The following is a 14,252-nucleotide window of genomic DNA, read 5'->3' as shown; positions in this document are numbered from 1 at the left end:
CACCTGCCTCTGCCTTCAGAGTGCTGGGATTAAAGGCATGCGCCACTAACGCCCGGCTAATATTGCCTTTTAGCTCTCTCTCTCTCAGTTTGAGACAGGCTTTCTTGGAACTTGCTCTGTAGACGAGGCTGGCCTCACAGAGATCCTCTGTCTCCAGAGTGCTGAGATTAAAGGTGTGTGTGCTCCTGGCGGCTGCTTTTTAGTTCTCTTAAGCACAGAGATTTTAAACTTATAAAGTTAGTCATCACATTTCCCCCACTGAGTTAAACCCTGAGTCAAATCCTTGACTCTGTGGTGGGTACCTGCTCTTATTGGGTCTTAATCACTACCAGCTCCTAGTGGGAATTTATATATCTGGTTAAGGCATTAATGAGACAGGGACCAACTGTAATGAGCAGGAGAGCTAAGGGCCTTGCAATGGTTGACAGCAGTTACTAGCCTTAAAGAACCAGAGAATGAAAATGGGAGCCATTTATTTCCACCAGAGCTTTTCCCTCTCTGTGAGATGTTTAAAAAGTTCAGTCAAATTATCCCTGGTCATTCCTGAGTAGTTTTCATGGAAGCAGCAAATTTCCCCCAAGGTCATACAGTAACCTCCTTTTTCTGCAAAAAAGCAGACCAAGGGCCCCACAATGTTGTAAGACTACCTCAGCTAATGAGTCTACCTGTTCTTTTTGTTTGTTTGTTTTGGTTTTTCGAGACAGGGTTTCTCTGTGGCTTTTGGATGCTGTCCTGGAACTAGCTCTTGTAGACCAGGCTGGTCTTGAACTCACAGAGATCCTCTGAAAGATGCAGAGTTTGAAGTTTTCTCAGCTAGTTTTCAGTCTTGCTTTGGTTCAGTATTTCCTTGCTATGCTCCCTTCCCTGCATTTTGGAAAGGTAATGTATGTCCTGTGCCATTATATGTTGGAAGTGTGACCTCCTTTTTCATTCTGATTTTTATAGGGAGATTATAGTTAAGAAATTGCCCTGAGTCTCAGAAGAAACAAGTTTGGGGCTATGGGAACTTTTGAAGTTGGGCTGAATGAATTTTTTTTGCATCATGATATGGCTACAAGCCTTTGGGGGCCAGGGAGTAGAACGTAGTGGTTTGAAAGAAAATGGCCCCAAAGGGAGGTATGGCATTGTTGGAAGAAATGTATAACTATGGGGGCAGGCTTTGAGGTCTTTTTTGCTCAAGCTTCCCTCAGTGTGATGGTCAGTTGACTTCCTGTTGTTTGCAAGATGTAGGACTCTCAGCTACTCCTGCAGCACCATGTCTGCCTGCATACTGCCATGTCCCACCATGATAATAATGGACTGAACCTCTGAAGCTGTAAACAAGACCCCTCAATTAAATGGTTTCCTTTATAAGAGTTGCCATGGTCATGGTGTCTCTTCACAGCAACAGAAAACTTCATTCTGCTCTGGTCAACAAGTTTGTTTTGCACAAGAGGACTTTCTGCTTGCTGGAGAACACATTTTAACTTTGTGTTCTCTGTCTTTATAAACCCTTGACTTGGCTGCATTCGGAAATCCTGAATCCCCTGGCTGGAGTAGACCTGGTGCCAGTATGAGTAAAAGCCTCTTTGTTTTTTGATCAGACTGGTGAATCTCAGAATGACCCCAGACGCACAACAACCAAGCCAGCTCAGGGATCCCCCTAGACCCCAAAAGTCCCTAAACAAAGATCCAAGCAGCAACCAGGCATGGTGTGCATACCTGTAATCCCAGCACTTGGAAGGCAGAAGTCGGTGGGTGTTCCAGGCCACCCATGCTACATAATGAGACCCTGTCTCTTTTTGTTTTGTTTTCTTTTTTTGAGACTTGGTTTCTCTGTATAACAGCCCCGACTATCCTGAAACTCACTCTGTAGACCTGGCTGACCTCAAACTCACAGAGACCCACCTTCCTCTGCTTCCTGAGTGCTGGGATTAAAGGTGTTCACCACCATGTCTGTCTTTTTTTGTTATTGTTTGTTTTGGTTTTTCAAGACAGGGTTTGTCTGTATTGCTTTGTAGCCTGTCCTGGAACTTGCTCTGTAGACCAGGCTGGCCTCGAACTCATAGAGATCTGCCTGCCTCTGCCTCCCAAGTGCCAGGATTATAGGCATGCGCCACCAACACCTGGCCTTACCATGCCTGTCTTAAAAAAGAAATTCAAGCAGATATCAACTCTGCCTATGATAGGCAACAGACAACAATCTTGTAGTTTAACATTAGGTATATTAGGTTATCTGAAATTGTTACATTGTCATAAATATAATTTGGATCCCACTATAAGTGGATACATTTGTATTTATATGTTGCTTTGTCTCATCATATTAAAGACTTTCCTACTGTGAAGCAAGATTCTGTGCCAAAGTAAAGGATTTTTCCAAATAAGAAACAAAAGGGGAAGACAAGTGGAATGTTAAAACATAAAACAGTTTGTACAGCAGCTGGAGAGATGGCTCTGTGGTTAAGAGGCAGATGGCTTTTGCATAGTACCTGATTTCCATCTCCAGCTACTTATGCCTGGCAGCTCACAAACACCTGTAACTCTAATTCCAGGGATCCAGCAAGTAACTCACGAGGTCACACACATACATATGAAAATAAACCTTTTTTTTTTTTTTCTTCAAGACAGGGTTTCTCTGTGTAACAGTCCTGGCTGTCCTGGAACTTACTTTGTAGACTAGGCTGGCCTTGAACTCACTGAGATCTGCCTGCTTCTGCCTCCCGAGTGCTGGGATTAAAGGCATGTACCACCACCACCCAGCATTAAAATACATTTTTTTTTTGAGACAGGGTTTCTCTGTGGCTTTGGAGGCTGTCCTGGAACAAGCTCTTATAGACCAGGCTGGTCTCGAACTCACAGATATCTGCCTGCCTCAGCCTCCCGAATGCCTGGACCAAAGGTGTACGCCACCACCATCCCGCAAAATACATCTTTTTAAAAGGCAACTTGTTGGTTAGATTTTATCGAAATGCAATTTTATGTTTTCTCACTGGACTGAAGACTTCACATACTAGATAGCCACCAACTTAGTACTGGGAAAAAAATTCTATTAAAAAGAATGTCCTTTTGAGGCATTTCTACTAAATCAGTCATCATAAAACTTATTTTAGTGAATATTTAAATCCACTTATAGAATTTGGTCCATTGTACTAAGTTTTCATTGTGCCTATCTTCTCCTGACAGTCAAACAAATGGTACTAATTGCTAAAACTGAAGGCTGGAGAGATGGCTCAGCAGTTAAGAGAACCTGTTGTTCTTGCAGAGGTCTCCATTCTGATTCCCAGCGCTCACATGGCAGCTCATAAGTGGATTCAAAGGATTCAATTCCTTCTTCTGGATTTCCTGGTCACCAAGCATCCATGTAGTGCAAAAGCATTCAGGCAAAACACCCATCATATAAAACTGTCCCTAACCAGATACTCTCATTAGTTCTCAAACTATAATTTACCTCTTAATTAGTATTGTTTTTTGAGACAAGGTAACTGGCTGTCCTGGAACCAGGCTGGCCTCAAACTGACAGAGATCTGCCTGCCTGCCTGCCTCCCAAGTGCTGGGATTAAAGGTGTGCACCACTAACGCCCGGCTCCCTTACCTCTTAATTTTAGACTTATTTATGTGTATTGGGTACTAGGAACTAATAAATCCAGGTCCTCTTCAAAAGCAACAAATGTTCTTAATTGCTGAGCCATCTATCTGGCCCCACAAGAGACTTTTGAACATGTTAGTAAACTAAGTTCAGCGTTGGTTACATAATCTTCTCATGGGAAGTGCTCAAGAAACAAACAACAAAATGAACAGAAACCAAAACTTATGCATTTTATTGATTAGAAAAAAATCAACTCATCAAAGACATACTCTCTCTGGAGGAAAAGGACCCTACCACACATCTCTAACTACCTCCTATGCTACAAAACATGAGATTAAAGTTCTAGCTATGTGTCTCTTACCTCAGACGTGTGTCAGCGGCTTCTGACAGCACACCCAGACCTCCCTGATTAAGACTGAGTCATGCTCACCTTTGAGCTCATTGACAACGAGCACCCCAAGTAACTGAGCTTGAAACTCCTGACAAGCCAGGAAGGGTGGCACACACCTTTAACAACAGCACTGAGGAAGCTGAACAGGCAGATCTCTGTGAGTTCCAGGCCAGCCTGGTCTACATAGTGAGACCATTTTAGTTTTATGTGACAGGGTCTCACTCGCTATCCATACCAGGGTGCCCTCAACTTTTCTATAGCTCCCTGCCTCGGTCTCTGGAGTGCTGGCATCCATCACTACACTTGGCTTATTTTCTTTTTGGGAAGGCAGTACTGAGGTCTGAATTGGGAGTGTCAGGACTTCTAGATACTCACCAACATAGCAGACATTTCCTGTAGAGCTTTGGAGGCCGATATCTGGATAGAGGTGGCTGCAAGGTTGTGCAAACTCTGAGGGATTGGGATGAGGATCTCCTTTCTAGGATGATATAACTTAGGCTATAAGAGAAGCTACACTTTCTGGCTGCCCCTTCCACAGAAGAAGCTTCAGGCAGATTTAGGGCAGAGGGTTCTATGGAAAGAAGCAGCAGACATCTAAAGGGTTCTCCAGGAGTGGAAACTAGTATAAAACAAGGGTGGCAGGATCTACAATAACCCATAGGAGCTCGGCCAATATGATAATCAGTACCTGTTTCTTTTCAGGCCTGGTGATGTGTTTTGTTACCCACGAGACTTTGATTTCTTTTTTTTTTTTTTTTTTTTGAGACAGGGTTTCTCTGTGTAGCTTTGGAGCCTATCCTGGCACTCAGTCTGTAGACCAGGCTGGCCTGGAACTCACAGAGATCTGCCTCCTGAGTGCTGGGATTAAAGACCTGTGCCACCAACGCCTGGTTCAACCTTGATTTCAATCAAGCAGTATTTCTCTTGGACCCCAGAGGAGGGTGCTAGAGACAGGAAAGGTGGCGTCAGGCTTTTCTTCACCTGATGGACCAGCAGCAGATCACAGTCTGGGGCGCTCTGTTCTGATCCACACTTGGCTCATTATCCTGAAATGCCAAGACAAAGTTGGCTGCAGATGTACAAGGGAGCCTGAGATATGGGCTTCTTGCTGGCAGGGCTAAGAACATGCACTGGACCTCTAACTCACCCATTCTCACCATTCTCTGATCCCAGGATCCACAGGCTGAATCTCTTCTTCTAGGGACTCCCATTCCATGCCCCCCCCATGTCAGATGGGTAATGTACTGTTATCATATCCAGGCTTGTGGGAGTCACATGTCTCCCAAAAGCATGAACACCTAATCATCATGCTTATGAACCAAAAAGGACCCTAGGGACTCCTAGTGAATCCCTGCTGGTGACAGCTCACCCTGTAGTCACAAATAAGTTCTCTAACATCCAGGCCTCTGCCAAAAGGAGAGACAGACAGATAGACTGCCTGACCTGCAGGCGTCCATCAGTGCTTCAGGTTATATAAAAAGAAGATCCTCAAGTGAGCAACTACTATCACAGTTCCAGTTCTGATTGTTGCCACCACATGAAGGAAGAATTTTGAAACACCTTAGCCATCACAACCTCAAAGTTTTATTATCACGTTCCAATGAAGTCCAGCTTCTGACGAGGGAGATGGGCGATGGCAGGGGCTGGTTAAGCCACTTGTTGAGATGGTCCTGCTCAGAACCTACAATGCCTGCTGGGCAAGCAGGGGTAAGGGATCCCAGGGTGCACACAGTGGGACTGACCAGTGCACACAGGATCCTCACACATGGGATACACTAACACATACAGAACTACAGGATCTCCAGTTGTCTCCATTTTCTATCGATGTGGATTTTTCTTGTGCCTGATTCAGTTCTTTTTTTTTTCTCCCCCCCCTTTTTTTTTTGGTTTTTAGAGACAGGGTTTCTCTGTGTAGCTTTGGAAGCTGTCCTGGCACTCGCTCTGGAGATCAGGCTGGCCTCAAACTCACAGAGATCTACCTGCCTCTGCCTCCCAAGTGCTGGGATTAAAGGCGTGCGCCACCAACGCCCTGCTCTGATTCAGTTTCTAACATGACCAGTTCTCCTGCAGGAGCATGTTTGGCTATGAGGACATGAGACACAGTTGTGCTCTGCATTCAGGAAGGGAAAGGCCAGTTGCTATAAAACTCCTGCATCTGTTACTTGTTCAGGGAAGAGACCACTGGCCAAACGTGTGAAGTGAGAGGCACTCCCCTGCTAGTCAGATAGGCTCACACAGTGTGTACATGATGATGGTGGTGGGATTGACCATGAGGTGCAGTGACAGAGGTCTGTCACATCTAGGCCTGACTCAGACCTTAGTGTTCAACTCTGTCATTCCCCACTGGCACAAAGACAAACCTGAGCTGAGTATGAGGTCAAGTGTGGGTAACACATAGACCAGAAAGGGTTCTGGTCCTAGCGATGCTGGCTGAGTCATAGACATGCAGTGTGGCCATGGAAGATTCCTGCCTATGCTGGCCCTTGAGGCACGGCATCCTAGTAGTGGGGGCTAACTCTGTAGTGTGAACTCATAGGTGTTGGTCTCCCAGTGAGAGGTGTCTTTGTTCAGCAAGCTCCGTTCTGTGAAGGTCACATGGCCATCTGCATCCACGAGGATGATGGTGTTGGTTCTGAAAGAAAGCATCCTTTAGCTCCAGCTCCAGCTATCAGAGCCATAGCTCTGAGGACCAGACCTGAGGCAGAGGGTAGGCCCATCACACCCAAGGCCTGACCTGGCTACTCATCTCTGAGGACATGAGGGGCTCATCAGGGGCAAATGGGCTCCCTGGCAAGCCTCATGTATGAGTGAGTCCTGTCACCTCTGCTCTAAAACAGCCCACTTAGCCTGACCTTTTTCCATAGCAAGACCCAATTTACTATATCCCTCACAGGGCGGTAGAACTGACTACCCACACCCCACCCACAGTACACGGGCTCCCAGACACCTGGCCATGTTTGGCTCTCCAGGGGGTTAAACTTTGAACTACTCAAGCACATGACCTGTTTACCTAGAAACAATCCCTCTTGTGTCCTTCTTCTGCCACTGGCCCAGGCTGTCACCTGGCTTCTTCTTTTTAGTCCACCCTATGGTGGGTTCTCATGTGTGAGCTCCTGCCCTTCAAGCAGGGTGGGTACACACAGGAAAGACCAGCCCTTAGCTGCCACTCCAGCATGTAAAGCACAGGCTTTGGACAATCAGCGCCAGGGCAGCTGTCCCAGTGTCTGCCAACAGGAACACTCCAAATGCCATCTCTGGCTTCTTTGAACAGGTGAGGCAGCAGGAGCCCCACCTAGGACACAATGACAGCTTCAGGAGGCCAGATCTCTGACCTCCTGATCCCATGGGCATGTCACCTCTAGGATATGCTCAACTTGCTGTGAAGTCTAGAGAAGACAGACTCCCGAATGAACAGAATCAGAGGGGGTGCCTAGGGATGTCCAGTCATGTTGTGGGGGACAGCCAATGGGAAGGAATATGCCCAGCTGTTCCAACCCTGATCACCTGGTGCCATAGGTGGCGCAGCGCACACACACAGCTGCGTACTTGCTCAGAATTGGTTGTACATACTCCCGGCCCTGGTCCTCAATGGCTGGATCTGGCAGCTGTCTAGAAGGATAGAGGGCCAGAAAAGCTGTTAGTCCCCTTACTGCCTATCTGCAGCCTGTGTATCTGAGGGCCCTATTTACCATGCTGGCAGGCTGAGGTCCCCGAGGAGGCCTTAGCCTTAGAAGGCTGTGGGGAGAGGAACTATAGGCTTGTTTGTAACTTTCCTACTTGGCTCCTTCTGCTTTGTCACCTTTCCATCGTGTCACTTATGACTCCATCATTAAGCCTAGGCATCTAGATGGCACAAGCACACTCTGTCTCTTAGCAGTACCCCGTGGGCATCAGTCCACAGACAAGAGCCTTCTTAAACCCCGAGACTCAGCAAACAGAACAACTTGTACCATGACTGTGGTTATCAGTAAGAACAGCCAGAGTCATAACTGGCCTGCCAAGTGAGGGCCATGTGGACACATGGCTGAGCAAAGCCCAGCACAGGCCCACACGAGGGCAGGTGATGCTAAGGTTGGAGAATGATGCTATGGTTTAAAGCCCACAGGAAGAGTGAGCAGGGGCAGAGGGCTCCTTTGAGAGACTGCAAGGTGAGCAGCATGGAGGGACACTGGGCCTTCTGGGCAGAAAGCAGCCAAGCTTAGATGAGAATGGGAAGATGCATGGGACTGTGAAGGAACAAATGCCAGGACTCTTGGATGGGATGGCTGAGGCCCAAGTGCCCAGAGTCTAAGGGTACCCCATGAAGAGATTCATGGGCATGGAATGGGGGTGGGTTCTGTTCCTTCCTGGGACAGGTGTGTTAGTTCCAAGGTTTTTGGAGGCAGGGCATAGCAAACAATGTCAAGCCATAGGCCTGTTCTGACTAGCTTCTGGTTTCTCTGGCTCTTCTCCCTAAGGCTTGCTGAGTAGCTAGAACCTTCTAGAATATCACACTAGCCCTTCTTATGTAGAGGGAGACCAGACCTCAGAGAATGCCAAGTCCCCCAGAGCACAGGTCTTGGCTGCACCAACTCTCATTATTCAGGGCCCAAGGGAATCCTGAGGGATAGGTCTGAGTCAGAGGCAGAGGATAACAGGTCAGGCAGGCTCTCCTGCATCTGGGAAACCACTCTGCTCATCTTTGCAGGCCTTCAAGGTAGCAAATCCTGCCTTCCTCCCTGCCCTAGACCTGTGTGGCTGCCCCAGAGGGACTTGCTCACTTACGCTTCTTCATTGTTGAGTACATCTAGGAGATGGGTGATAAGGGTGTCTTTAGGGAGTGCCTCGCTCTGCTCCACCACTTCCATGAAGAGTTGTTTGCCAAAGCACAGCTTCTTCCAGGGCGTCTCCAGTAGGGCATTGCTTAGCCCATAGGTTCCTGTAGGAAGAAGGTCAGTCTTGTCATGTGAAGGTCCCAGGTGGCTGGGGCAGATGGCTTAGTTAAGCATCCTGAACATGACACCAGTGGAAGCTGAGTCCCTGGAAGATCACTTGGACTCTGCTGGAGCCCCCAAGGCCAAGCTGTCAGCCCTAGTGTCACTGTGTTTTCTTTCTGGAATAGCTTGAAAGACTATTCTATGATGGTGCTGGGTGACTGGGTAGTCACATAGAACAGAGTTGGACCTGACCTCACACTCTATGCATAAATAACCTAAGGCCAGCAAGATGGCTGTGGGTAAAGACACATGCCATTGAGCCTGATGACTAGAGTTCAAGCTCCTAGGACCTATATGGTGGAAGGAGAAAACTCCACCTGCAAGTTGTCCTCTGACCTCCACATGTAAGCTGAGGAATGGGCACGTAGGCAGGTGGACACTTGCATACAACAAATAAATGTTTAAGGCAAGTTTGCTTACATGACACCCAGTCTCCAAAAACCAAAACAAAACAAAAAAGGCGCAGCTTTAGGACCAAGTGTGGTGGCATGAATCTATAATCTCAGAACTCAGGAGGCTGAGGCAGGATTGTGGCAGGTTTGAGGCCAGCCTGCATAGCAAGGTTCAGGCCAGCCTGGGTTAGAGTGGGATTGTGTTCCAAAGCATGTGCACACACACATGCACACATGCACAAAGTAAATACATTTTAAAAAGAATAAGCTTTATGATCTTAAATTAAGCAATGATTTATTAGGTAAGACACTAAAAGCATAAGCAACAAGATAAATGGGACTTCATGTAAATTTTAAGTTATGCATTTCAAAAAAAGTGCCAAACAAGTTAAATAAAATACAAAATGGGAAAGGATTTTTGATGAGATTTATAGATTATATAGGAAGACAAAAATTTTTAGATGGACAGACCACACCTGCAATGTAACCAGCATTCAGAAGGTGGCAGTGGGAAGACCAGGAGCTCAATGTCATCCTTGGATATATATTGAGTTGGAGTCTGGCTAGCCTGGGATACAAGAGCCCCCACACTACCCCCTCATCCTTGCCTAAAAAAAAAGAAAGATGGCAGGTAATTATGTCAAAGGTAGAGAGCTTTGCCTGGTATTCCAGAGGCTGTGGGCTTGACTCACCAGCACCTCAAGTTGGGGAGGGGGAAGACAGAGGGCTGGGGATATGGCTCAGGGGTGCAGTATGTGCTCAGCATGCTTACGGGCCTGGGTCCCATCCCTAGAATTCTCTCCCCCTAAAGACAGAGAACAGCAAGTCTTGGTGAAAGTTCAGAAAAACAGGAACCTCCACAAACTGCTGGCAGAAAAGTAAAATGTGCAGATGCTTTGGCAAACTATGTGGAAGTTCCTCAAAGGGCTCCAAGTGGAGAGAGAAGTGTTGGTCAGTGAGGTGGCTCAGGGGTAAAGGTACTTGAAAACATCAAGACAAGTAAGCTAAATCACAAGTCAGCTTCCTCTACTACATGGCTGGTTCCGTCTGAATGAAACATCTGAGGAGGAGCAGGTGTAGATGGTACTTCCTATGTAGACCAGGCTGGCTTTGAACTCACAGAAATCTGCCTGCCTCTGCCTCCCAAGTGATGGAATTAAAGGTAAGCATACCATGCCCACCCTACCATTTGTTTTTTATTTTATTAACTTATTTGGTTATTGAGATAGCATCTCACTATGTAACTTTTGCTGACCTGAAACTTACTGTATAGACCAAGTTATCCTTGAACTCACAGAAATCTGCCTGCCTCTGCTTCCCAAGTGCTGGGACTAACGGCATGCACCACCACTGCCTGGCTTCATATGGAGTCCAGACTGACCTCAAAGTATGATCCTTCTGCCTCAGCTTCCTGAGTACTGGGTTACAGATGTGCACTACTCCCGGCTTATATGAAACACAACCCCCGGCCTGGCACCTCTTAGGTAAGAGGCTTGTCATGGAGTCTTGTCCGCCTTTGAACTTATTCATCAAATCAGCTGGCCTTGATATTATGACTGTCTTTTTGCCTTTATCTCTTTAATCCTGGGATTATAGGCTGTGCCACCAAAGCTGGCTGTGTGATAGGCTTTACACGCACAGCAAGCATGTAAGACCAATTCAATAAAGGTTGGGTTGTTTGGGACAGGATCCCGTTCTGTAGCCAGGCTGGCTTGGCACTCACTACATGGTCACGGCTGGATTTGAACTTGGAGCAATTCTCCTGCTTAAAAGTAGAGGGCTGAAAGTTTACTAAGAGTGTGTTTATTAGGCATGAGGACCTGTATTTAATTTTTAACACCAGAAGAAAGAGGACATAGATTAAGTAGGGGCAAGCTCAGGGATAAATCATGATGTAGATGGAAAGAATTTCTACTATAAAGACCTAGCAGAAAAGAAGCTACAGTCAGGGAGCCTTCAGCTCTGAGAACAGCAGACCTCATGCCCTTCCTCCAGCTGCTCTCCCAGAGGCCCCTGAGCTACTGGGCTGGTATGAGGCTGACTTCTGGGTATAAAACCTCTTCAGTGGATCTGCAGACTCCAAGAAGCTGAAATGAAGGGGCTCTGAGGCAAACAGCACAAGACCTGCTGGAGTCAATGCATTTGACTCTGCCTAAACTCAGGACTTAAAGTCAGCCATCAGCTGGTTCCTGGGAGTACAACCAGACCTGTCCTGGGCTTGCACAAGAAGGGAAGGATGTACACCACCAAGGGCAGCCAGGGTGCCACGGCTGGCAGACAGCTCTGAGTGAGAATGTGCAGGGGACCTAGTGGGAGTGACTAGAAGCCACACTCTAGGTGTGAGCTGCCTATACTAGGATCTCACCAGCCCATAGCATCCTGCCTGGACATACCTCAATAAATGCGGGGAGCTCTGGAGCCCTTTGGCCAACCTGGGGCTTAAACATAAGTCATGAAAAGCTAAAGCCAGCCTTGGCATGAACCAGTGTATGTATGAGTTCTGTCATGAAGCAGTCTACCTCTATAGGCCTCACCATTATCCTTGGAGCTAATAGTACAGGCAGGACAGGGCTACTCAGCTATCCTGGAGGCTGCTCCTCAATTCCCTTGAGCTCCACCTGGAACACAACATTTTAGGCCTACCATAGATCCTCAATGGGAGGGACAGACACATGTCCTGCAACCTCATTTAGTAACCCGTGCCAACTGCCCAAGAAAGACTCTATGACTTGGGGATGCAGAAACTGTTTTATGAATGAAAAGTGTCACACAGAGGTGGGATATGGGTGCTGCCGAAGACACTGACTCTCTCCCTTGGGGTAGGGACACTTGGTATGGGCCAATGGCTCAGTTGTAGGGACAGAGTCAGTGTCCAAGGCCCACAGACCCAAGATGTTACCAGCAAGGATTGTTCATAAGCTGTGAATGAAGGAGAAGGCAGTTGGCCCCAGAAGGTTAGTTCACCCTGTGCTGTGCTGTTTCCCATGAGTCCTGCTCAGTCCTGGCACCAGACTTTGGACAGACATAAACTTCTCTTCTTCCAAAGTGGCTTATAGGACCATGTGAGTGTGAGTATGTGTGTGTGACAGAAGGTGAGAGGGGGGAAAGGGAAAGGGGGAAGAGAGGAGAGAGTGTCAGTTCAGAGTAGAGGCTGGCAGCTGGTAGAAGAGGCTTCCAAGAAATCAAAATACTTAGGGAAAAAAGGGACAGCAAGCTCAGCTACAGAAGCTACAGCCTGGGCACAGGTATGGTGAGAGGAGGGCATCTAGGAGCTCTGGGGCAGGGGACATGGGATAAGTATGGGCACTGGGTGTAGGAGGTATACATAGGAGAGGAGCTGAAGCGTATAGTATGTATGTGTATCATCAAAGGGACCTGGGGAAGACCCTGGATGGTGACCCCTGTGAGCTGCTAGCTGAGCTATGGGGGCTAGGGCAGGTGTCCAGAGCAGTAAAAGCCCATGGGAGCGTGTATGCAGGATGTGGGCAGGTGAAGGCCACAGTCCTATACAGACCATGTAAGACACACAAAAAGCCAAAAAGTAAAGTTCCAGGAGAGTGATGCAACAACAGCCTGGTCTCTGAAAAGCACATGGTATTCCCAATATAGAAGCAGCCCCCTCTCTACCCTGTCTGGACACCAAAGCAGGCTCACCTGGTGTCAAGACAATAGGCTCAGGCTCCCCCCGGTTTCCATAGTAGCAAACAACATCTTCTTTTGCTGTGCTGTGAATGGAAGCCAAAAGTCAGAGAAAGTCAGATGGGAGCCACAAGCACCCCTGTTCCCAGAACTTCCCAGTGATCCCATGGCCTCGGCTCGTGACCAGCACAAAGACAATGGCTCACTTCAGCCCAGCTCTGGGCCTGGAAAGCCAGGCCACAGAGACAAAAGGCCCTGTCCATGCTCACAGGTACACTCCTGACTCACTACTGAAACCAGCAAGGAAACAATGTGAAAGTTCCTCATAGCTCTCTAAATGTTCCATGGCATGGACACAGACATGTCATGACAACTGCATCTTACCCCCAGCCCTTCTGGTGGGTCACAGCTGCCACCATATGGCTAATCTCTAAAGTGCTTCTGATGGGTAGCCTCAGAGCAGGCTTCTGAACAAAGTGACAAAGGCTATTTTCTCCTAATTAGCATTTTACAACTATTTACACATGGTAGCTGCTGAAAACACCCCAGTTCCTCCAGTAACCCTTTCAGCTGGAACTCACAAGTGACTGAGATACCTTCCAAATGCACATCTACAGATGGGGTGGCTTTGGTTACAGAGACGATTCCTCTTGTTCCACATAGACACATACATGCCTAGCAGTCCCCAGTCTGGGTGCACATCCCTTTCAGATTCTTCCTCACTCTAATCCTCACAACTTTCTTAAGATGTTTAGCAATAAATTTTGAAGATTTTGTTTCTGGGGGAAATTTGCCTGTGTGTGTGTGTGTGTGTGTGTGTGTGTGTGTGTGTGTGTGTGTGTGTGTGTGTGTTTGTGTGTGTGTGTGTGTAAGGACCCATAGAATTAATTATCCATGTCAGTGTCCCTGTCACCGCTGCCATGAATAACATGAATAATACAAAAAGGCAGTGTGTGTGTGTGTGTGTGTGTGTGTGTGTGTGTCCAGGTACAGCCATGACCAGGACAAATTTCCATTGCAGACCTTGGTGTCTGTCTGTCTGTCTGTCTGTCTGTCTCTCTCTCTCTCTCTGTGTGTGTGTGTGTGTGTGTGATTTATTGTTATTTTTGATTGTGTGTGTAAATGTACTTGTGGAGGCCTGAGATATAGGGTTTCAGGAACCATTTGCCATAGACGCTGGGAACTGAACTCCAGTCCTCTGCAAGCACTGTATGCATGCTTACCCACTGAGCCATCTCTCCAGTCCCAGCCCTTGTTTTGAGACAAGGTCTCATTATAGTCCTAGCTGG

The 14,252-nt window shown here is 47.3% G+C and overlaps 1 protein-coding gene and 1 non-coding gene across 7 annotated transcripts in view; both read right to left on the bottom strand.

The window, feature by feature from the left end:
- Positions 1–5,182: 5,182 nt before the first annotated feature.
- Positions 5,183–5,285, bottom strand: LOC113835411. The gene has a single exon (XR_003484961.1). It is a non-coding gene; the product is annotated as a small nucleolar RNA U13 (small nucleolar RNA).
- Positions 5,286–6,118: 833 nt separating this feature from the next.
- Positions 6,119–14,252, bottom strand: part of Tango2 (transport and golgi organization 2 homolog) — a 44,125-nt gene continuing 35,991 nt past the window's right edge. For 4 of the 6 annotated variants that reach the window (XM_027413131.2, XM_027413130.2, XM_027413129.2 and 1 more), the window contains exons 6-9: positions 12,979–13,049; positions 8,721–8,874; positions 7,461–7,565; positions 6,119–6,588 (exon numbers count right to left, since the gene is read on the bottom strand). In XM_027413131.2, the coding sequence (XP_027268932.1) occupies positions 6,468–6,588; positions 7,461–7,565; positions 8,721–8,874; positions 12,979–13,049 (451 nt within the window). In that variant the 3' untranslated portion in view covers positions 6,119–6,467. The remainder of the gene's footprint in view (positions 6,589–7,460; positions 7,566–8,720; positions 8,875–12,978; positions 13,050–14,252) is intronic. The other 2 variants (XM_027413132.2, XM_027413134.2) reach the window with 2 other exon arrangements.

This window comes from Cricetulus griseus, chromosome 4, assembly GCF_003668045.3.
Source record: "Cricetulus griseus strain 17A/GY chromosome 4, alternate assembly CriGri-PICRH-1.0, whole genome shotgun sequence".
Taxonomy (NCBI): domain Eukaryota; kingdom Metazoa; phylum Chordata; class Mammalia; order Rodentia; family Cricetidae; genus Cricetulus; species Cricetulus griseus.
Note: the sequence above shows the minus strand (reverse complement) of the source record. Positions and strands in the feature narration are given on the sequence as shown.